Genomic DNA, 26,077 nt, shown 5'->3' with positions numbered 1-26,077 from the left:
TATGTTAGTAACTGTTATTGTTTAACTCCAATCTACAGTAATTCTGTAGCCAGAGAGTAAGATCATGCCTGCTAAGCATTGATCAAATATTTATAAGATCAATTTATTTTTTCTTTACACGGATGTACATAAAAGTGTCGGGTCCCAAAAGTTTGGACATCTCTTGAAATTGTTATGCCCCACATCAAAGGAGAACAGAGGTGTAGGCAGTTGTCTATCTGTAGCTATTCTGGTTTGGCTTGAGCATGTTTGAACTTGCAATGATTGACTGTCACAGAATTACATATTGATCCCTAGATGACCCTTATTTTTCAGGAGCCAGTACGTCAAAGAACAAAGCGACAGTAACCATGAGACTGAAAATGGTTTATGAACATTTGACCTACATTGGTTTAACTTTATACAACAATCGCCATTTGACACTATATGACCCCTTTTGTTGAAGGTTTCTGTAGGTCAAAGGTCAAGATCACGACCTTGAGATATAAGATTGTTTATGATAGATAACTGGAGAATGTTTTGAATCTACAACCATAAAACCATAATGTCACACATCCTTCCGTGTCCGCACCTTGGTTAAAGTTTTGATGCACTTTCCCTTTTTCTCTGTAATTACTTGATGGATTTGTTTCACACTTACAATTGTTATTCCTCATCATCACCCACATCATATGGCACAAGGGTAATAACTCTCACATCCATATTTCATTAATTATCCCCCTTTTACTTAGAATTTTGGGTTAAGGTTTTGATGCACTTTCACTCTATCTCAATTATTTCTAAATGGATTTAAGGTATTGGACCCCTAATAGTAATGTTTAAAAAATGGCATTTGTTTGGTATATTCTTAGAGTTGACTATGTTTCACACTGTGTTGCAAATTTTAAACAACCTTTACCGTGCCGTTTTTTGTAAATTTTGTATAATTTATGGTTTTTCCTCAAGCTCAAGTACAGACAAATTTCAATGTGATGGCCACTATCTAAAACGTTTGCAGAGAATTAATTACAGCATTAATTTTGATAAAAGAAACATCAAACTATTGTTAAACAATTATAAAACACAAAATTAAACTGTAAAATCATATTTTTTCTAGGGTACCTCAAGTAAACAGATTTAATGAGACAGAATTCTAACTCCAACAGTGAAAAATTAAGGTTGAATCCTGTGGGTCTGTTTTGAATTTTGCTCACTTCATTCAAAAATAACCTTGGGGCAGAAGTAAAACCTACCTGCATTTCTTCCACAATATGTAATCTAAAGAATGAAGGCAAAATAGAGAACTTTTACTGCACGTAACTCAGTATTTTTAAAGATGTCTAACTCTATCCCTCCTGATTCAGAGGTAAATTCACTTTGAACAGCAAGAAATCGCTTATAAAATGAAAATTTTCCACTTTTGTATTTGGGTTTTACGGCGCACGAACACAGTATAGGTTATATGGTGCCAAACAGGACTACAAATTTAGGTTTCACATCTCATTTACATCGAAATAAAAACATGAGGTATGGAATCAAAATTTGCATACCTGCTGGAATCACAGAGTTACAGCAAAACCAAGTGTTAAGACCCTATTAGTCGCCTCTTACGATCATGCAAGGGTAAGGCAGTGGTTCCAATTCTTTTCATACACAAATCGTCCCAGAACCACATTGGGCTCTTTTGTACAATACATCCATAATTTGTCTTGAAAGAAGTAAAAACTTACTAGAAAAAAAGAAATTATAAAAAAACAAATCTTGGTCCCAGTGGGGTTTGAACCTACGCCCCCCTGAAAATTGCAGTCAAAGTAGGTTTATGGTAGGAATTGAATACTCTTCAAAAAGGAGGTACTCTATTACGGGTCCAATACCTTAATTCAAACTGAAGGTAGTTGTTCCACATCATCTCGCACATCATATGACACAAGGTCCATAACTCTGGTACCAATATTTTATGAATTATCCCCCATTTTTACTTAGAATTTCAGGTTAAACCTTTGATACACTTCCACTCTATCTCAGTTATTACAAAACTTAAAATAATTGTTCAACAGCATCACTCACATCATATGACACAAGAGCCATAACCCTTGCACCAATATTTCATGAATTATTTCCCCTTTTTACTTAGAATTTCAGGTTAAAGTTTTGATGCACTTTCACTCTGTCTCAGTTATTACTAAATGGATTTGATTTAAATTTAAAATAGTTGTTCCACCTTATCACCCACATCATATGACACAAGGTGCATAACTCTGGCACAAATTTTTCAGCCCCCTTTTGCTTAGAATTTAAGGTTAATTTTGATGCATTTTCACTATATATCTCCACTATTACTAAATGGATTTGATTCAAACTTAAAGTAGTTGTTCCACATCATTACCCACATCATATGACATAAGGTGCATAACTCTTGCACTAATATTTTATGAATTATGCCCCCTTGTTGCTTCGAATTTTATTTATTTATTGTTTTGATACACTTTATCTTTATCTCTCTTATTACTTAATATTTTTGACACAGACTCAAGCTATTGTGCAATATCTTCATCCGCCTTGGAGTCATTAAACACTCAGTGATGGCTCCAGCTTCCTCAGAGGTGCCCAGTTTCAATATCCAGCATTGAAACAGTTGAGCGTGCTGTCTCCTGTGACAGCTCTCAATTTTTATCCGGGTTTTCAAACAATCTGGTTATTAGATTGGCCAATGTTGTTTGACAGGTGGGCGGGCTGTGTCAACTTTTGGATTCCACTCAGTAAATTGAGTCAAGAGTGACCGATAGCAATGAAACTTGGTATGTAGGTAGCTTGTGTAGAGATGAAGTTTGGGATTGTGTATGAGGTCACTAGACAAAAAAAGCTACCATTTATGCTGTGGAACAGATGGGTTGAAGTTCAATCCTATTGAGCTAGTGCCTTACTTTTTTTTGTAATGCCATTTGGTCAAAGTCACAGTAACAAAAAGGTTGTTTTTTTCTCACTGTGGTCATCAAAAAGTTGGTTTCTGGTTTTTAGTTTCAGTTAGGATTTACTTACTGTCACCTGAATTGGTGTACAGCAAGCTTATCTGAAGTATTATCTTCACTGTTACTGAAAATAGTAAAACTGTATTTTAATATCTTTAGTTTGGGTACACCTATTGTTAGAAAACTTGGTGTGCAGATAGCTTTTATCAACCACAAAGATTGGTAATTATTTTGGGGTCACTCGGTTCAGAGTCAAGGTCCTTGTAACTAAAAATAAAATAAAATGGTTTCTGCTAAATAGCTACCATTTTGAAGGAGATAACTTTATTCATTTACTTGTATATGAGTTTTAAAGTTCTTCTGTGGCTCAGTGGTCTAGAGCATTGGGATGACGAGATATTTTGTGATACAACAGATGGGTAGTGGTTCAAATCCTATCAAGCACCAAACATTTTTGTGATAAAATAGTCATTATAACGCTATTGCACCAAGGACACAGTTACTGTAAATGGCTTTTTTCACTGTGATTATCAAAAATGTGGTTTCCAGTAGGATTGACTTACTGCCATCAAACTTCATGTAGAGCAAGCTTATAAGAACTGGCTTTTTATTGTATTTGGGGACTTACTAAAAATTGAAAAATGATTATGCTCAATATCTTTAGTTTTGGTACACCCATTGTCAGCACATTTTGTGTTTAGGTAGTTTTATCAAAGACAGGGGTTAGGAATATTTTGGGGGTCACTCCATTATAGGTCACTATTACTTAAAATTGAAAATTGTTTCCACTGAATAAGTTGATTAATCTGCATACTTTGAAAGTTCCACTGTGGTGCATTAGGCTAGTGTTGGTCTAGTGTCTGTTTTACAGTGTGGACTGAACAGGTTACAGTTCAAATCCTAGTCCAAATAATAGGACGTTTCAGGACAGCGCGATAACTTTTGACTGTCACTGTCTCCGTCATTAGAGGGGTGACAGCTATAAAATATCAGATCATAAAATAAGTCATCCCGATAAGCCAAATGATTAAGGCTATTCAAATCCTAGTCTTGGGCCTTACACTGCCACAGGGTCACGGTCAAACTAATGAAGTGAGTCCAAATTTACATATCACGGTTTCTTGTTTTTTCAATAGTTAATGTATACTTCTTGGTGGAAATACAATTCTCTAAAAAAATGATATTCTAGAAAGCGCGGAAATAACGTTCTGATTTATCAGTGTTCGACCTTTAACAGGCCTAGAATGAACTAGTGTAGTTATACCTAAGTAGTAAGTTTTACGATTGACTTCTAATACGATACACGAAATCGATGTCAATCAGACGCAATTTCCGCGTTTTGCAGCGTTTATTGATTTAGATCTGAAAAGTCCGACAAAATTGTTATTGCTATGTAAAAAGCAAATAAATACAAATACAGTTGTTTATTTCCTGTTTTCACTCCTTTAGAGTCTTGTTCATAGATCTGAGACCAAGTACTTGAAGTAAAATGGATTCCGGACAAAAACCAACTGTTCCAATTTTGTCCACAGCAGGGGCTGTTCCTGTGAAAACAGAGAAAGGTAATTTGTTGAGTACAGTGAATATATTTTTTCATATCATCACATTAGGCCCTGACTTCGGATTTTCTACAGTTTTAACTACTGTAAGTTTACTGCCGTATATTTTTTTAGAGCGAAAAAACTCACATGGTCTGTCTCGGAGTTAGGTTGTAAATTTTTACAAAGAGCTATAAAAATAAAAAGATCGGCAATTTGAAAGGCATATAGAGCAAATCTCGCCAACATCCCGTGACAACTGAATGAGATCTCGTTGTAAGCGTCTGTTGATCATGATTGATCAAGTCGGCAAACGCTTTGAAATAAGATTAATTACTTTTTAACGACAGTTGTCGTTTCAAAAATAGACTTGATTCGGTTTATTACGCGCCGGGTATACCGCCAGTTTTATACTTCGCTTTGAAATAAGATAACACAAGATGACGGGGGATTATCCCCAGTTGCCATTCTGTGTATTTTATAGTTCTTTGATTTTAAGCATGACTTCCTACTGACGACTTTCAAAACTATAGATCATTATAGGAATTCGGTAAGAAACTTGAAACTTTAATGGTATGCTTTTATAACATTTGTGCTGATAGAAAGTGTGTGTAGTCCAACAAATTTGAGCGATCCTAGGAAATATTGAGATAATTTTTTCATATGGGCAATATCCCCACTTGCGTCAAACACTCGAATGACCAAAATAGTTAAAGAAATTTTCATCGCTGATGACGCTTTACATGCTATAGTTTTAAATGCCGATTATTTCACGAATTGGCCATAAATTCAAATAAAACTTACATGTATTGAAAGGGGATTCAATTCCTCATTGATTTATGCCAAAATTATCAAATAATATCCAAAATTTGAATTTTTTGGTGATTTAAACCTATGTATGTACTGTGCTCGATTAACGTTAACCGTGTCTACACACGACAATATCCGTAAGCGATAAAACCACTAACTTTACATGACTGTATACTGTGATTCATCTTCCATTATTTTGTTCCTTCAAAGTTTTGACATTTAGTTTGCCCGTCACAAATATAAAACAATCTGAACGGCGAATTATTTTGACTAAAAGTGTGAGGCAATAAACCAAAGAGTTGGACTTGCATTTGAACAAAACTGGGCAGAAAACTTGTTAAGCAGTCGGAAACTGGTTGTGCCGGGATATTATCTAGATATTGTTAAAAAATCAGAAATGGATTTTTTTTAAGTGTCTTTGGATACAGATTTGTACTTCTAACAGTCAGTCCAAGACAACAGACAAGTGCCTCCCAGTTATCATCAGAATTGATTGTTGGGCAGTACAAAGTAGATGTAGATGAATTTTCATCTAAAACTTAGATCTAAATGGTTTACAGTTAACAGCATGTTAATGTTAACATTTTCTTTTGAAACCTATATAATCAAGGAACTCAGAATGAATAGACTGTTCAGTGCCGATTAATTTATTGTAAAATAAAATGTTGATTAACAAGCTTATCAAACCCTTGAATGAATTATATTTGAAATTCAGCAGAAAAAAAAAAATTGTTAAAAACTATTGGCTTGACAAGGCATATGTGCGCCTATTTATGTTATTATCTAACAAGTTATTGTCATCACTTGAGCGGTTGTCGGCGTCGGCGTCTGCGTCGCCTGTTAAGTTTTATGTTTAGGTCATTTCTCTAAACTATCAAGCTATGCTTTGAAACTTGAATACTTGTCACCATCATAAGCTGACCTGTATAGCAAGAAACATAACTCATCTTGCTTTTGCAAGATTTATGCCCTTTTGTACTTGAAATATCAGATTTCTTGGTAAGTTTTATGTTTAGGTCAACTTTCCTAAAACTATCAAGCTATTGCTTTAAACTTGAAATACTTGTTCACATCATAAGCGACCTGTACATAAGAAACATACTCCATCTTGCTTTTGCAAGATTTATTGCCTTTTGGACTTAGAAATCAGTTTTCTTGGTTAGTTTATGTTTAGGTCAGCTTTATCCTAAACTATCAAGCTATTGCTTTAAAACTTGCAACACTTGTTCACATCATAAGTTGACCGTATAGCAAGAAACATAACTCGTCCTGCTTTTTGCAAGATTTATGGCCCCTTTTGGACTTAGAAAATATCGATTTCTTGGTTTAAGTTTTGTTTAGGTCAACTTTTTCTCTTAAACTATCAAAGCTTTTGTTGAAACTTCAACACTTGTTCCATCATAAGCTGACCCTGTTACAGCAAGCACATAACTCCATCCTGCTTTTTGCAATAATTATTGCCCCTTTTGGACTTAGAAAATCATTTTCTTGGGTGAGTATTATGTTTAAGTCAACTTTTCTCATAAACTATCAAAGCTATTGCTTTAAAACTTGCAACAGTTTTTCACCATCATAAGTGGACACTGTACATCAAGAAACATAACTCTATCCTGCTTTTTGCAAGAATGATGGCCCTTTTAGATTAGAAAATCATGGGTAGGACATATTTTATCACAAAAAATCAGATGAGCGTCAGCACCCGCAAGGCGGTGCTCTTGTATGTTACATGTATTAATATTTAGCAGAATATAATAATAAGTTTTTAACTGAAGTTTATGGTACAGTGGATCAACTTTCCTCTAGACTTAGTGGTTCTAGATTTTTAATATGTTCAGCCCAGCAATTAGTCCAGTTTAACACATCTCACCTTATGCCTAAACTGTTTCTTTTAACTTATCTAAACAAACCTGGCGCTTGGCCCATTTTAGGGGTTGCTAGAGCTAAAGATACAAATACCTTTAAATGATGCTCATGAACTGCTAGGTGGATCTTCAAGAAGCTTGGTATGAAGCATCATTGTAAGGTCCTCTTTCAAATTTGTCCAAATGGTGGCACTTGGCCCCTTTTAGGACCACCAGTTTACACTAAACACAGTTGTCACCATTCATGATTCAGTGTGTCATACATGTATTCAAGGGGAAACAGTCAAGGTTAGGTAAAGTTTATAAAGAGGGTAAGATTTTTAGCTCATCTGATTTTTTGAAAAAAAAAAGATGAGTTATTGTGATTACTTGATCGGTGTTGGCGTCGGCGTCTGCCTCGGCGTTGCCTGGTTTAAGTTTTATGTTAAGGTCAGCTTTTCTCCTAAACTATCAAAGCTATTGCTTTGAAACTTGGAACACTTGTTCACCATCATAAGCTGACCCTGTACAGCAAGAAACATAACTCCATCCTGGTTTTTGCAAGATTTATGGCCCCTTATGTACTTAGAAAATATCAGATTTCTTGGTTGAGTTTTATGTTTAGGTCAACTTTTCTCCTAAACTATCAAAGCTATTGCTTTAAAACTTGCAACACTTGTTCACCATCATAAGCTGACCCTGTACAGCAAGAAACATAACTCCATGCTGCTTTTTGCAAGAATTATTGCCCCTTTTGGACTTAGAAAATCAGTTTTCTTGGTTAAGTTTTATGTTTAGGTCAGCTTTTCTCCTAAACTATCAAAGCTATTGCTTTAAAACTTGGAACACTTGTTCACCATCATAAGCTGACCCTGTACAGCAAGAAACATAACTCCATCCTGCTTTTTACAAGATTTATGACCCTTTTGGACTTAGAAAATATCAGATTTCTTAGTTAAGTTTTATGTTTAGGTCAACTTTTTCTCTTAAACTATCAAAGCTATTGCTTTGAAACTTGCAACACTTGTTCACCATCATGAGCTGACCCTGCACAGCAAGAAACATAACTCCATCCTGCTTTTTGCGATAAGTATTGCCCCTTTTGGACTTAGAAAATCAGTTTTCTTGGTTGAGTATTATGTTTAAGCCAGCTTTTCTCATAAACTATCAAAGCTATTGCTTTAAAACTTTTAACAGTTTTTCACCATCATAAGTGGACACTGTACATCAAGAAACATAACTCTAACTCTGTCCTGCTTTTTGCAAGAATGATGGCCCATTTTAGACTTAGAAAATCATGGGTAGGACAATATTTCTATTATACAAAAAAATCAGATGAGCGTCAGCACCCACAAGGCGGTGCTCTTGTTTCACCAAAGATTTCTAATATTGTAACTGAAAACTTGTAGTTACATCATGAAAAATTCTAAACATTTTTGTTACAGGTGTTTCTATGCAAAAGGTGAAAGTTAACAGATACGTAACAGGAAAAAGGTAAGTTGTGAATGTAAAAAGAAAATTTAACCAGTCTAAAACTGATCTTAGGACAAATTTAAACTGTGAAGTAGGACATACTATTTGAACACCAATGGTAGGTGGACAGGCAAATTCCAGTAATGTTATCCTTCTCTGAGCAGTTCTTATGTTCACCATACTTGGTCACAATATTTATTAGCATAATATCTAGGCCATGTTCAATAAAGAGTTATAGAGTTATGGATCTTGCATTTCTAAAAATGATAAAAATTGACAGTGTCCACTTTCTAACTTGTAGTTCCTGCCTGATGTTCACCATTCTTGTAACAACGTTTATGGGCATAATATCTTGTATCATTGATAAACAGCCAGATACTCCCAGTCACTCCTAAGTTATGGCCCTTGCATTACATAAAATTGTGAAAATTGAGTGTCCACTTAATAACTTAAGGAATTGTTACCCAATTTTCTCCAGACTTAGAATGTTTAGGGACATACTATCTTCACCAAGTTCAATAACCAGAGTCCAGTTGTTTGAAACTTTAACAAGCTGTTAAACTTGCCACTGGTTCAATTTTGATTAAAAGTATTATTCTTAGTTGAAACTATTATGATGTTTTCATTTAATTGTTTTAATTTCGTCATTTCTACAGAGTTGAGTATTAAAAGGTTTATCTTACATTGAGAAATGACAAAAGAATTGAAAGGCAGTTTTAAATCTTGATTAAAATCTATTTAGTTATTATTACTAAATTCATAAGTGTCCTGGACACTTTTATTTCTTTCATAGTTTACTGGGATATTCCTTAAAAATGATGTATGACAACTAAGTTTGTACCAGTGGCCATGTTTAGTATACTTGAAGTAATCCTTTTTTGTATTTTTTGTACCAAAACTGTGAAATGATTTAATTTATTTCATTGGAATACATTGAACAGTTTCTTTTGGCTTACAGACCAGACTATGCTCCAGACAGTAGCTCAGGAGAGAGTGATGAAGAATTCATTCAGAAAAAACCTGGACAGAAACCAGTTGTTAAAGAAGTTGAAGAAGAGCCAGAAGAAAGTTTTGTGGATCGGAGATTGAGACGTCTACAAGAGGCACGGAAATCTCGTGTTGAGGAATCTGATAGTGATAGTGATGATGATAGGTTAGATATAGTTTATGAGCAAAGAGTAAGATAAATTGGTGGCAGTGTGTGATTGATCTTCATAAAACTCAGGTCTTAAACTAGCTCACTAGATCAAATCATTGAACAACCTTGTTAACATTCTAGATTCCACATTTTCTACTTTATCATCATAAATCTTTGTCAGAATGTTTATCTCTGTGAAATTCAGGTGAAGTTCAAAATTGGGTTACTTGGTCAAAAACTAGGACATAGGTCATATCATAGAGAAACATTGTTAGCACTCTAGAGGCCACACTTTCTACTCGATATGCATAAAAACTTTGTCTGAAATCTAGGTCAACTTCAAAATTGGATTATCTAAGTCTTAAACTAGGACACAAGGTCAAGTCATAGAAAGACATGGTTAACACTCGATATGCTACATTTTCTACTTGGTCTTCATGAGATTTGGTTGGAATGTTTGTCTGTTTAAAATCTAGAATAAAATGGTAAATGGGTCACTTGGGGGGAAAAAACTAGGCCATTAGGTCAAATCATAGAAACCTGATCATCATAAATCATTGTCAAAATGTTTGCCTATATGGAGTCTTGGTCAAGTTTAAAAGAAAGGTACCTGAGGTCAAATATTTTTAGGTCATATCATTTAAATCTTAGTTACTGATCAATATGATTTACATAAAACATAGTCAAAATGTAAAATGAAAGTATCAAAAATCCTATCTAGCTAATAAATGGCAGCTGTGGGCACTTAAACAAAAGTTATTGAGATAAAAATGTAAATAAGGTAGATTTTCCAGGAAACCAACTATTCAGACATTTTTTTTCAGAAAACTTGGCTTTATTGAAAAATGTTTTAGCTCACCTGAGCAAGAAGTACTCAAGGTAGAGCTATTGTGGTCAGTGTTTGTCTGTTTTGCGTCGTCCATCAGCATTTTCCTTTAAACAACATTTCCTCCTAAAGCGCTAGGCCAATTTTGATGAAATTCCACAGGGATGTTCCTTGGATGGTCTTCTTAAAAATTGTTCAAAGAATTGAATTCTGTACAGGACTGTGGTTGCTATGGCAACCGAAAGGAAAAACTTTAAAAATCTTCTTGTCCAAAACTACAGGGCCTAGGGCTTTGATATATATACTATGTAGCATCATCTTAGATTCATCTAGTGGTCCTCTACCAAGATTTGTTCAAAGTATCCCCCTAGGGTCAGATATGGCCTCACCTTGGGTCACTTGGTTTATATAGACTTATAAGGGGAAATCTTCTTATCCAAAACCACAGGGCCTTGGGCTTTGATATTTTCTGTGTAGCATTCAGTGGGCCTCTGCCAAGATTGTTCAAATGTCATTAGGGTCAAATATGGCCCCGCCCTTTGGGTCACATGGTTTATATAGACTTGTGTAGGGAAATACTTTGAAAATCTTCTTCTTGAAAACCTCAGGGCCTAGGGCTTTGATATTTGGTAGTCGTCCTCTACCAAGATTGAACAAATTATCCCCTAGGGTCAAATATGGCCCTGTATATAGGTCCTTAACAAAAGATTATTCAGATTATCCCCTTTTGGAGTTAAATGGGCGTGGGGGGGGGGCGCCTGGTTTATATAGACTTGTATAAAGAAACCTCTTTAAAAGCATTCTTTTCTGAAACCATAAGGCCCAGAGCTTTGATATTTGGTATGTGGCATGCTCTAGTGGTTCTCTAGCAAGGAAATTCAAATCATGACCCTCGGGTCAATAGGTCAATATAGGCCACAACCAGGTGGTCCCTTGTTTAACATAGACTTATTTGTTTTTGAAGGAGTGGCAAAGAATTTTGGACCACAAGTGTAATGTTTGATACAGATTTCAATACTCATCTTGAAAAGTCTTAATAATGACCTACTGACCTACTTTCTTGTTTTTGAAGTAACAACATAGAAATTTGTACAACATGTATAATTTTTTGTACAGATTTCAATACTCTTCTTGAATAGTGTTAATCTTGACCTACTGACCTACATTCTTGGTTTTAAAGGTACAGCATAGAAATTTGGACCGTGTATATAACTTTTGATACAGATTTCAATACTCATCCTTGATATTCTTAACTCTGACCTACTTTATAGTTTTTGAAGCTACAGCAAAGAGATTGGACCACCTGTATAATTTTTCGTACAGATTTCAGTAGTTATCTTGAATAATCTTTACCATGACCTACTCACCTAGTTTTGGGGTTTTTTTTAAGCTTTAGCAGTTTTTTATTTGAGCCACATGTATAATTTTTCATACAGATTTCAATACTTATCTCGAATAGTCTGGCAAGAATTACACCAAACTTGGTTAGTAGTATCCTGGCATGGATCTTTATAAGTTTGTTCAAATGGTTTAGCTTGGTAGAAACTTTTAACTGTTCAAGCAAGCAGTTAAAATCAGGTGAGTGATATAGGGCCTTCATGGCCCTCTGATTTAAGTATGGCAATAGCTACATAGCTATTTGTGGCAGAAAATGCCACCATACTCTGTACCTCTTAAACAACCATGTCATTTTAATTTGAAAATATCTTTGTAATATTTTTGTTCTATTACATTGTTTGTTGACCTTCAGATGCTTGAAAATGAAACAAGAAGGACAGTAAATCAATAGGTTGGTTGGCTGAAGGGGAGAAAATTGTCACTGAATAGTTGGGGATTTTATTTGTCCTTGTTGCTGGAAACCCTAAAAGATAAAATTTCAAAAGTCAAGGAATAGTCAAGGAATAGTCTATGAAAGTAATTTTTTGTTGTAGTAAGAAACATTTGTTTCATCCTTTCTGGAAATCCCAGTCCATTATGATTTTTTGTCAGACAGATATCGAAATATTTACATGCAGACGATTTTCTATCAGATGCAATAAAATGAATGTGCCTAATTTTTTAGAGTCGCAAGACATAGGAGACAGGTTATAGAACCTGAAATTATTGCCGAGGGCACAGATTCAGAGGAGGAGCGAGTGCGTCGCCGAGCAGCAGACGATGACGAGAGTAGCGAGGAAGAGGAGGAACTTGATGATGAAGAAATTGAACGTCGTAGAAACTTGTTGAGACAGAGAGCCCTGCAGCGTAAACAGGAAGAGGTCACTATTACTTGTAATAAATCCATCTAGAAAGAATTCATACCTATCCCATAACCTTTCTAAAGTTTTGACTGCAGTAAAGTTGATTGCAGCTATTTTTTTCCCTTATAATACAGGTTTTTTTTTATCTGTATAACATACTTATTTAGTGACCTTAAAACATATGATCGTGTACCGGTATTGTGTAGATGCTAACTGAATGCCAGTTAACTTAAAGGGAAAAAGAAAGTTTCAGTTTTATTCTCTGTATTCTGCATATATTTTTAAAGTTGAGCACTTACAGTTTTGTTTGTGATTTCACTCAGCATGATCAGAGTTATAGCCCTTGACTTAGTCAAAGGGCTTGAAAGATTTCAATTAATATTTGACATAGAGTCATGAAACCCTATAGGAATGTTATTTAGCATGTGAAGTTGTGCACCTTGGATTTTGTTTGAGATTTCACTCTGCAAGTCAAAAATATGCATAAATGCTCAAAAAGTTTGTATCACATGTTTGCAAAAAGTATTTGAACTTGAGACATGAAACATAATAGGAATGTTAATCAGCATGTGGAGTTATGCACCTAGGGTTATGTTTCAGATTTCACTCAGCAACACCAGAGTTATGGCCCTTAACTTTGTCAGTATTGTGCATTAAGTACCACAAAGTCTGTGTTGCAAATATCTCAGAATATTTGATCTAGAGTCATGAAACATGATAGGACTATTGTTTAGTATGGTGTTATGCTCGACTACAAAAATACGTAAACATAACCTATACAGTAATATAAAAGTTTACTTGATTTTGCATTTTCAACAAGTAACATAGGACCATAGTGACATTATGAGTGGGCACCATTATCTACTGGACACGCATCTACTTTATTCTTTTGTGGAACTATGGTATAATTTGGTAAATGTAAATGCCTTTCAAATGATGGTAAACTTTATGTTGTCTGTTGAAAACTATACTTGTAATTTGCTCAAGTCACATGTATCTAATTTGAAAGTCCATCATTAATAGATTAAGAAGAAAGATTTTTCATTTATATTTTTAGGATATTTTAGATCTGGAGGACGAAAAGCCAGGAGAAAGTGACGAAGAATCCTCAGAATATGAAGAGTATTCCGATTCAGAAGAGGAGACTGGTCCTAGACTGAAACCAGTTTTTGTGAGAAAGTAAGTCAACCATGGTCCTAGATTACAAAGCTTTGTTAGGAGACCAGTCTTAAATATATAGCATCTGATTTGTTGAAAACATTCTTGAAACTTGCTAATGGTAAATTTGTATTTGGTGGCTGGTCTCCAGACTCAGTTTTAATAAAATCGAGGATATATGACTGGGTATACGGAAAGTTAGTCTCGTTAGACCAGTTCTTAAACATTACTTTTAGTTATTCGCGACTACATGTACAAGCTTTAAAGTTTCATTGTAGCCAAATAAATTCACACCTGGATTGTAGAGTAACATCATTATGTCATCACTTTTTATCTACTTTTGAATTGTCAACATGACCTTTATAAATAACAGCTATGACCCTAATGTGGTACTATAACTAAGCATCTTTGACCAGTTGAACCAACTCTTGAATGACAATTGCAGTGAAAATGGGAGGGAAAGCATGTTGATACTAGATGGAAAGCATGAGAAACATTTGTTCTTAGAATATTTCTTTCAAATATTCAACCAAAGGATACATTACCTAACAGAAAATAACCACTGAATTTCATATCGCTGCTAGATTTTATGAAATTCCTCTGCTACCAATTTTTTCAAAGCAAAACTAGTGCTTTTGAACTGAGCCAGAACAACATGTAGGTAAATGACTGGCTTTTCTCTATACTTGTCTACCATTTGCAATGTTAGAATTGATCTAAGATGGATGAGGAATTATTGAAAAATATAAAATTTTGTTCGAGAGTTGGTAACAACTGGCTAGTTTTGATGTGTTTCTGCTTAAGATAATGAAACAAAACGTAAGGTAGTAGGTAAAATGGCAAGAAACTAGCCTTGCTAAAATGTTTGTGTGAGAGGAAAGGAGCAGGAATAGAACCTGTCTGGAACAGGCAAACGTACTTCTCAATTATGAGACAAACTAGTGAATCTTCTCACATATCCCTTGTCCACACCATTGATGCACGAAGGGAGCGTATTATGTTATGATGCCAGTGTCCGTCCATCTGTTAGCAATTTGGTGTCCGCTCTGTAACTCGTGAACGCCTTGAAACATTTCAAAAAAACTTGACACAAATGTTCACCACATTGAGACGACATGCAGAATTATGTTTTGGATGGCTCGCTTCAAGGTCACGGTCACACTTAGGGTTTCAAAGGTCATATGACTTTGTTTTGTGTCCGCTCTGTAACTTGAACTGCTTGAAGCATTTTAAAGAAACTTGGCACAAATGTTCATCTAACATACACATAGCTGCAGTATTAAGAAGTTTTCACTTGATGATGTCATTGGTATGTGATATCACTGTTGTTGATAACAGTTTAATAGTCTGGTATATGTTTCCAGTAATGGCCAGCTAGATAAATATTGTAGAAATAGGGAGCAAATAAAACTCACATGCAGACTGAAGTTGTTCCATCCCTTGTTTGAGATATATCCTGAAACTTTGTATAACTTTGCTTTCGGTAAAAATTTCCACTGAGGTTAAGATTTCCTGATCAGCAAGGTTTGTGTGATTCTATTTGTCTGTGTATAAAATATTTTAACACTGAGATGGTCAATAACTTTTAATGATAATTGATCTAAGCTTAAATAATACATGTACACTTGAAATTTCAGTTTATTTTCCATATGTGAATACCATTTAGATGAGAAGTTGCTACTGAACAAGTTTAAAACTTGAAATTTCTTAATATAAAACTGATTTTCAGGAAGGACAGGTTCTCTGTACAGGACAAAGAGAGAAGTGAAGCTAAAGCAAAAGAACTTGAGGCTGAGGCTAAAAAGCTGGCTGAGGAGCGGAGAAAACAAACACTCAAGGTAAGGACTACTGGTCTAGGAACAAACTTAACATATAGACTACTGGCCTAGGAGAGGAGAAAACAAACACTTAAGGACTATGTCTAGTGTGTGGAGAAAACAAACACTTAAGGTAAGGACTACTGGCCTAGGAGCTGAGAAAACAAGCATTTAAGGTAATGACTATGTCTAGTGCGTGTAGAAAGCAAACACTTTAGATGAGGACTATTGTTATTAAAGGAGCAGAAAAAAACAAAGGCTTAAGGTCTACTGGCCATTGAGCAGAGAAAACAGTATAAGATTTACTGGTGGAGCACTGCTAGCAGAGGAGCAGAGAAAACAAATACTTAAGGTAAGAACTATGGCCAAGGTTTGGAGAATTCAAACACTTAAGGTAAAGAGTGGAGAAATCAAACATTTGAGCTAAGGACTATAACCATGGAGTGGAGAAAACAAACACTTAGGGTACAGACTACGATATTGATAATACATTTGTAAATTAAGTTATAAAAATTATGTCTGGAATATGCTTATTGTTTTTAGGATCTGTATTTAACTTTATTATTAGGAACAAGAATTATCTATATTTGCCAAGAGTACTACTTTAGGTATAGAAATATATTGAACACAATTGAGGATGCAGGTTTGAAGCAAAAAAATGTACTAAAATCATGTTTACTATACCTCAACCTGTTAAGCTGGTTATTAGCTTGACTATACAAAGTATATGGAGAGTTATCTTACTTGCACCGGCATTGGCATTGGCGTCCTTCCACATCCACACTATGGTTAAAGTTTTGATGTACTTTCTCTTTTTGTGCCCCCCCCCCCCCCCCCCCCTGAGTGGTGGGGGCATATAGATTTGCTCTTGTCCGTGCGTCCGTCCGTCTGTGCGTCCGTCCGTAGTTCGTGACGTGCCTAGCTCAAAAAGTATTTGATATAAATTGATGAAACCTTGCATGAGTCTTTATCGTGATATGAACTTGCGCACCTTCTACTTTTCGTCTGGCTCCGCCCCCTAATTTTAGAGTTATGGCCCCTGAAAGGGTCAAAAATGCACATTTTCAACTTGTGACACGCCTAGCTCAAAAACTACTTGATATAAATTAATGAAACCTTGCATGAGTCTTTATCATGATATGAACTTGTGCACCTCCTATTTTTCATTGGCTCCGCCCCCTATGTTTAGAGTTATGGCCCCTGAAATAGTCAAAAATGCTCATTTTCACCTTATGACACGCCTAGCTTAAGAAGTATTTGATATAGATTCCTGAAACCTTGCATGAGTCTTAATCATGGTATAGATTTGCTCATCTCCTAATTTTGATCTGGGTCTGCACCCTATTTCTAGAGTTATGGCCCCTGAAATAGTCAAAAATGCACATTTTCACCTTGTGACACGCCTAGCTCAAAAAGCATTTGATATAAATTGATGAAACCTTGCCTGAGTCATTATCATGATATGAACTTGCGCACCTACTATTTTTCATCTGGGTCCGCCCCTATTTCTAGAGTTATGGCCCCTGAAATAGTAAATAATGCACATTTTCACCTAATTATGTGCCTCACTCAAAGTATTTAATGTAAATTCATGAAACCTTGCTTGAATCTTTATCATAATGTGACCTTGCACACTTGGCATTCTTCTTGAGAATTTTGGCGTTTATTTCAGAGTTATGGCCCTTGAAATAGCCAAAATAGTGGATTTTTTGTTTGTGATGCTCATAGTTCAAAAAGTATATGGTATACAATAATGAACTCTTTTCATAATTTTTTTGAGGCTATACCCCATTAAGACTGCAAACATTTGAATTATTTCCCCTTATTTGTGACAAATGTACCAGTGGCAGGGTTTCCGCTGCAATTCGCCAAAGTCACCAATGGCGAAAAAAATAAAAAATTGGCGAAAAAAGTTTTTGCTGTAAATGTATTTTTTACAATGTGTATTTCTCTGTCTTGCCTTAAAAATCAATATTACCTGCAGGCGTTTCTGTTCATGATACACAATACACAGCGTGTCACCAAGCGAGGGATTTGCGATTCGGGATCAATTACACAAGCTGCCACGTGCCTCTCGATCTTTGACTTTAATTTAAACATGCGATAAACCAATGACAGCTTTGGATGTAGAACGCGTGACGTATTTTATCGGCAAAATTATTAAGCTCCGCCTTTACATGTGTCATCGTTGATTGAAGTAATATGGCGCGGTAGTAAACAAATGAAAGTCATGTTTCACGGACTGAATTAAAAGACAATGATAGCTGATTTAAACATGTTTTAACAAGCGGAATCACGAAAGTAGTGTCAAAGTAGCCATTTCTAAGTTATATTTTGTAGCAAAACCTGGAATGAACGACTAACGGGACATCCGCGATAAATTCCAATAATTTTTAATAATCATGATTGTAGATTGATTTTGGCAAATTCCAATGAAAAACTGCGATAAACAAACAGAAATCAATGGTAAAAATTAACTCTGGCCATAGAAAATAAGTTATAAATTTTCATTTTATAAATAATGCTAGTCTTGATTGCTTTTTTTTTACGTTTGTCAGACATTTTCACGACCCCAATTTCCGATTAATTTTGGTCATTCAGAGAAGACCTACCTATGCAAATGTATTTTTTAATTTTTGATGAGAAGTACCCTGCTATTTTGGCAAAGAAATAATAATATTTTCTCAAAATTTAGACCAAGAAACACACCAGAGGCCAACATACCGTACCTTCATTTTATTTTTTTTTCCAGGGGGAAAACCCTCTGACACCCCACTCATAAAGAGGGTACTAACCCCTCCTTTACCTCAAAATTTTGGACCTTAAAATGCATCAGAGGCCAACATTTTATACCTGTATTTCAAAATGTCCCAGGGGGAAAGCCCCCTGACCCCCCCCCCCCCTCCACCCCCTCATCAAAAGGGTACTAACCTCTCCATTATCTCAAAATTTTGAACATAAAAATGCACCAGAGGCCTTCATTTCATGCCTGTATTTCAAAAATTTCCAAGGCGAGAGCCCCATACCCCCCTCCCCCACCATCCCCCAATAAGTTTTTCAATCAAATAATGAAAAAACTGTATAAATGACAAATTGTTGCAACATGCACTTTGTGTTGGAGAATACACTCACTGGACGCTCCCCCTGTGTGTCGTTGACTTCGATATTTTGTGGCCAAAAAAAAATTGGGGCCAGTGGAAACCCTGAGTGGGGGGGGGGGGGGTGGCACACCCTGTGTCCTACAGACACATTCTAGTTTCTCTATCTCTGTAACCACTTGATGGATATGCTTCAAACTTAAAGTGGTTATTCCCCATCAATACCCACATCACCCGGCACAAGAGTCGTAACTCTGGGCAATATTTCATGAATTATCTCCCCTTTTTACTTGGAATTTCAGGTTTAAGTTTTGATGCACTTTCACTCTATCTCAGTTATTGCTAAATGGATTTTATTCAAACTTAAAATGGCTCAACATCATCATCCACATCATATGACACAAAGTTCATAACTCTAGCACCAATTTTTTGTAATATGAATTATGTCCCCTTTTTACTTAGAATTTTAGGTTAATTTTGGTGCATTTCCACTATATCTCTGTAAATACGGAATGGATTTGATTCAAACTTAAAACAGTTGTTCCACATCATCACCAACATCATTTTACACTAAGGTCATAACTCTGGCACCAGTATTTCATGAATTATATCCCCTTTTTACATAAAATTTCAGGTTAAAGTTTTGATGCACTTACACTCTATATCTGCTATTACCTAAAGAATTTGATTCAAACTTAAAGTAGTTGTAGAACATCATCACCCACATCATATGACTAAAGGGCCATAACTCTTTTACCAATATTTCATGAATTATGCCCCCTTTTTACTTAGAATTTCTATTATCTGTGTATAGATTGTGGAGGAAGAAAGAAGACGAGAGATTGAGGCAGAGAAGGTAACTCAGGATGCGTGTGATTTACTTGATAGCGGTGATGAAAATGACGAGGAGGCATATGAGGCGTGGAAAGTACGAGAATTAAAGAGACTGAAACGTGATCGAGAAGAACGAGAAAAGTACGATATTTATCTCACTTATAACGGAGAAACGCTCTAACATGCAGTGATATATAATAAGAACAATTAAATATCATTGAGATAGCAGAAATGTTAAAGGAACATGTTATCAATAGACACATTTTATAATGTGACACTTCTGTTTTCAAGATGAGGTGTTCAAAGGTTAAAAAGTTTCAACAGCACTTATTAGTACCCTACTGGTTCACCAGAGAGGATTATCGGAATTCCGTCTGTCTGTCCGTCCATCTGTCTGTCCATAAATCTGGATACTGCAATTACTAGAAAAGTATTCAAGCTAGGTTCATAAAACTATGTATGTTTATAGAGGGCAATATGTAGATAATGCACGTACATGACTTATTTTTGTATGTCAAAGATCAAGGTCACTATTGAAGGTCAAGTAAAAATTGTTTTCCCTCCATAACTTTTATATGCATTAATGGATTATCTTAGTGGTACACACAAACATTCCCCACGATGAGACAATATGTATTTTTTTATTGCATTGAAGGATTTGTCTGTTATTACACAGAAATGTTTCATGATTAGACTCTGTGTCACGAACATGACCCATGGTTGTCGGTCAAAGGTCAACATTACTATTGAAGGCAAAGTGAAAATTTGTTTCTGCCCTGTATTTTTTATTGCATTGAAGGATTTTTCTGTTACTACACAGAAATGTTTCTCATGATTAGACTATGTGTCGCGCACATGACCCGTGGTTGTCGGTCAATGTCGCTATTAAAGGTCAAGTAAAAATTTGTTTCCGCTCCATAACTTTTATGTGCATTGATGGATTATCTTAATAGGGAATACAAATGTTCCTCATGATTAGACAGTGTGTCATTTACATGATCTTTGCTTGTAGGTCAAGGCCATTATTGAAATTTTAGTAAAAATAGTTTTTTTTTTTCATAGCTCCTGAAAGCCTTGAAGCATTTTTAGTCTTAACACTTGCTGACAACCACAAGGGATGAACACTTACATAGTTTTATACTAGTAGAGGACTTCTGTATTGCCACTGCAATACTCAGTCACTTGTTTTCAATGGTATCACAAGTTGTATTGTTTTTTCACTGATGGCGCCTGTACGGAACTCATCTTATATCAAACTCCATAGAATCTTGTTGAAAATAAATTTTATACCTTACATTTATTTTATGTCTCACCAATATGTGGGGAGATATATTGGTTTTGTCTTGTCTGTCAGTCAAAAGTTTCTCGGGACTGCTGTGCTCAGTGTAATTCCTTGTTTTGCAAACTGTTGGCATTTTCAGATTGAATTGTGTTTGGCTGAAGTTATTGCCTCTTAATGGTCAGTTTTGGATAAATTTTGCCCATTTGTTATGTCTGAAAGAACACCTATACTACTTTCTTGTTTTGTCATTCGTGTTTTTAAGTTAGTAGTATGTCTTATTTAAGGTTAATGTCAAGGTGACAAACTTAGTCCCTAGTTTTCTCTGAGGTGCTATCATGCATGCGAGGCATTTGTGTTTTAAAAACAGCTACTCTTTAATTTTTACTGATTAGTTATGGTTGCATCCAATTTCTTATACAGCTTTGTAATTTCCCTTTCTGTTTTCACACAGACAAAAAAAAACAAAAAAACTTGTAGCACAAAAATGGTATAGTTTAAACTTTTTTTTCTGTCTGTCTTTGTGATCTGTCTTTGTGATTTGACTGTATATTGCATATCAATTCACCTTTAAATTTAAATGAAGCAGTATGCGGTAGTTTACTAAAAAGTTAAGGGAAGGGGAGAGATGTATTTGTGTGCTGTATGTTATAGTGCTGGTACATGCCACACGGTCTCTGTAATTGGCAAGTTTGAGTGTAACCATTTTGTCATTTACAAATATATTTACCTTCCTCCTAGTGAATATCTCATATTCAAATAATTGATCAATTGTCCAGAGTAAAACTTGGATGCTCAAGAATATTAGTATCATGCAATAGAAAAAAGTTGTTTCAGACCCTTGTGATGAAAAAGCATTGAAGTCATATTTACAAAATGTGCCGAAATTAAAACCTGTAGTATATTGAAATACAAATCCTGAAGATATGTTTTATTTTCGTCACTTGATCATCAGCATCAGCATCGGTTAAAATTTTTGTTTAGGTCCACCTTTTCTCAAAAACTATAAGAGCTACAGCTTTTAAACTTTGCACACATGTTTATCATCATTAGAAGACTATGTAGGCCTAGAACCATAACTCTGATATGCAATTTGTCAGAATTATGGCCCTTTTTGTACTTAGAAAATTTCAGTTTCTTGGTTAACATTTTTGTTTAGGTCCACCTTTTCTCAAACACTATAAGGGCTACAGCTTTGAAACTTTGCACACTTGTTTATCATCATTAGATAACTATGTAGGCCAAGAACCATAACTCTAACCTGCATTTTGTAATAATTATGGCCCTTTTTGTACCTAGGAATTCTGAACTATAACTCTTTTTCTTACATACTCAGACCAGCACTTGTAGACGAGCGATGGTACCCATAACCGGTGCTCTTGTTACAAGTAATGATTATGTTTTTCAGTAAGATTGCTATTTTATGATTTGATTTGTTGTGTTAATAGTTTGGAGAAGGAGAAGTTAGAGATAGAACGTATCCACAATATGACAGAGGAGGAGAGAAGACAAGAATTTCAACACAATCCGAAACAACGCACAAACAAAGCTCCAAAGGGCAAATACAAGTTTCTACAGAAGTATTATCACAGAGGTGCATTCTTCATGGTAAGCTCTTACATAAATAAACACTTATTGAATGGCTTGCCAATCTTCAGTTTCTACTATTGGCCTGTAAACAGTTCAATAAGTGTCATATAACATGGCAGAAGAAATAAATTTTCACAGACTTTTGTCTTTTTTTACTCAAGGTGAAAAGGGGTTGAATAGAGACTTGTCATACAGCACAAAATATTGACCAGCAATTAATATAATTTATAGACAGACATGTAATAAATTCATTTATTAGTGAAGGTGCTTACCTTAAATTCTTTAGTTTTGTTGGAATTAGATTTTGTGGCTTTATCCATAACAGGTTTTATTCTACCCCTAGATGTTGCCCTTTATTTGGCATGAAGGTAGGATAAAGTGATTTCTGTCCTAAAATGTTGGAAATGTATACAATATATGATGAAATGTGTATAATGAAATGTTCATAGTGAAATGAATGTGTTTGTTTAATTACAGGATCGGGATGATGACTCATTTAAAAGAGATTTTGCTCAGCCTACATTGGAGGATCATTTCGATAAAACAGTTTTGCCGAAAGTCATGCAGGTAAATATTTCTTAATTTATTTACCTACGTGTAATGTTAATGTTCTATCATTACATACTCAAACTTTCATAAAAGTTACGATGGACCCTTAAATGCCGGTATTTTACAAGATGGATGTATAGATTTCAAATTGAATGTGAGACATTTGTGACGTCTTTCAGTGTATGTCAGTAAAAAGGTTTATAAATGCAGATATTTTCAAATTTACTCAAGCTTTTGATTAAAAGTTTTTTTAATAATTGCACACAGGTATGATATAAAGGTTTAAGTGTAAACGTGTATGAAAGCTTTGCATCAAGAAATATGCACTTGTCCTTTTATGGAAATATATTTTGCTCCTTCAGAACTTGTTCATATTTCTTGAAATTTAACGACATAACAATATCAGACTGTTTTGGTGAAAGGGTATGCAAGTGACTGACAAATGTTTTTTACTGAAAATAGATTAATTTGAAGAGAATTTTGACAGTAATACATTCAGTTGTATCAAGTTACCACTGTAAACCATTACATCATAGCAAGAGCTAGTATTCTCACTACTGTAAGCTGGTTACTAAAGGTTGGCATCACACCTTGGTTAAATGCTTCCCACTCATCAGACATACAGAACAAGTTTGATAACTCTTGCTTAAATTCAATTCAAAAATGACCCGTTTTCGACTTCATTTAAAATTCCGAGTTACAATCAAGCTGTGTCTCAGTAACAGTTACATGTATTGGATTGAAACTTCACACAAGACATCCTTCTAATGTACCCAAGTTAGAAAACTATTGATTGAATGAACCCAAGTTAGAAAACTATTGATTGAAATTGAATAGAATTATTGCCCTTTTGTTTGACTTAGAGTTATGGTCCTTGACTTTGGGAAAAATTTAGTTGAAGATTTATTCGAAGTTGTTATCATTGCCATAATGAATTTTTTTGTAAGAATTTGTAATAAAATAACTCAGTTATGTAAGTCTTGTCAAGTTCTTGCCCTTGTTCCACTCAGAAGCTGTCCAATATTTCAGCACACTGTTTTATGGATGTTGTTTTAGATACAATATTTCCAGGAAATCAGCATTTGATCAATTTAAATACAGCATTGAAGGAAATAATTCTTTTCTGTGATGCTTGATGTCCATACTAATGGCAAAAATTATTTCCTAAAGCTAAGATTACTTGTTATTTGGGAACGCCTTGCTTAAAGGCTGCAATATTAATGTCATACGTAAATGTTTTGCATTGTAATTCCACCTGTGAATAACAATCACTATGTAAATTAAGACCCTCTAATGGCTTTCCCATATAATTATGGTCTTTATGTACAAGTTTCATTGGATGATTTTATTACATATACAAAGTTGTATTTAAACATTGGTTAGAGTACATGATAAACTTTGCATATTTTGTTTATTTCAGGTCAAAAACTTTGGTAGATCAGGGCGCACCAAGTACACGCATCTTGTTGATCAGGATACAACACAGTTTGACTCACCATGGGTGTCAGACACGGCTATGAACATTAAATTTCACAATCAGAAAGGCGGTGGTACAAAACAGATATTCGATAGACCAAGTCAAAAGAAAAAGAAATGAAATGAAAATGAGTGATCTCCATTGAATATACTGTATATAAGAAAATGTTTTCTCTGTGATTGAGAAGAGTGGCATAAGCCAGTGATACTTGTATCGTGGAAGACCTTGGCAAAGTTCATGGCTCCTTTTCTGGAAGAACTTCTTACATTCATTCTCAGTTGATGGTTAATCCATGGAATTATTTTTTAAACACTTTGCTGAAAGTTTGTGCAAATCAATACAAGTTTTTTTAAATCAATCTTGTTTGCTTCTAAACTTCAAATAGTGAAACAATGTTCCTATAATTTCTTTATACAAAAAAAGAGTGCAAGTGTCAGTGAACATTTCTTCAAACATTTATAAAATTAGCAGATGATGAATTTGTTGTTCTCGTAATGGGCATAATAATTGGGAAATTATCCAGTTCTGCAGTAATTTGGTGAGTGAAAGTAGAATATCTGTTATAAATAGGGATGCAGTTTTTTGGAGAAATTTATGTTCATAAAGAAAACCAGCAGAAAGTGAAATAATAATTATTTTTACACCATAATTTACTAGAAAGAAAGATTACCGTATGCAAGCTAGATTTTTTTCAGGGAGGAAATGAGCTGCACCATGAGAAAACTAACATAGTGCATTTGCAACCAGCATGGATCCAGACCAGCCTGCGCTTCCGCGCAGTCTGGTCAGGAGCAGTGCTATTCGCTTTCAAAGCCTACTGCAATTACAGAAACTGTTAGCTAACAGCATGCAGGCTGGTCTGGATCCATGCTGGTCGCAAATGCACTATGTTGGTTTTCTCATGGTATGGCTCAAATGTTTACTTTCAAAATAAGTAGTGCAGTATCAGATATTTTGTATTTCTAAAAAAAAAGATGAGTAAAGTATGAATTTCTACAGACTGTTGTTTTTCTATATGAATTCTGTTCCGTCTTCCCAAGTACATGTACAGATATTCTAAGCATAAAACCTTTGAGTAAGTTTGATGTATCTACATGTATACCTTCTTCTCTTTTTTTGTCCCCTGCCTTTTTCGAAAAAAAGGGGGGACATAGAAATGGGGTGCGTGATCTGGCCGTCAACACATACAGTAGGATAGTTACTGGCAAAAACACAAACAAGTTTGAGAATATTCAAAGTATGAGGGTTGATACAAAATAATGTCACTGTAGCAATTAAACTTGTATAATGCAAAGAAAACAAAAACAGTTCCTACCCATGTACTTAATCTATTTGCAAAACTTTTTGAGAATATCATTAAAAATAAATGCTTATCAAGATATCAAGATGCACAGAAAGCGTGGTAACAAAGACAGCCGCACATCACTGATGTTATTGACGTAAGAAATTGATGTTTGTCGA

At 35.0% G+C, this 26,077-nt stretch overlaps 1 protein-coding gene across 1 annotated transcript; it reads left to right on the top strand.

Annotated features, from left to right (window-relative positions):
- The first annotated feature begins 4,275 nt into the window (after positions 1-4,275).
- Positions 4,276-25,612, top strand: LOC128550332 (microfibrillar-associated protein 1-like). Its single transcript, XM_053529189.1, has 10 exons — positions 4,276-4,510; positions 8,583-8,631; positions 9,569-9,763; positions 12,637-12,832; positions 13,872-13,993; positions 15,702-15,810; positions 19,702-19,862; positions 22,449-22,608; positions 23,068-23,157; positions 24,560-25,612. Exons 1-10 carry the CDS (start codon positions 4,438-4,440, stop codon positions 24,734-24,736), a joined length of 1,332 nt encoding a protein of 443 aa, XP_053385164.1. The 5' UTR covers positions 4,276-4,437; the 3' UTR covers positions 24,737-25,612.
- Positions 25,613-26,077: the final 465 nt, after the last annotated feature.

Source organism: Mercenaria mercenaria, chromosome 17, assembly GCF_021730395.1.
Source record: "Mercenaria mercenaria strain notata chromosome 17, MADL_Memer_1, whole genome shotgun sequence".
In the NCBI taxonomy this organism is placed as follows: domain Eukaryota; kingdom Metazoa; phylum Mollusca; class Bivalvia; order Venerida; family Veneridae; genus Mercenaria; species Mercenaria mercenaria.
Note: the sequence above shows the minus strand (reverse complement) of the source record. Positions and strands in the feature narration are given on the sequence as shown.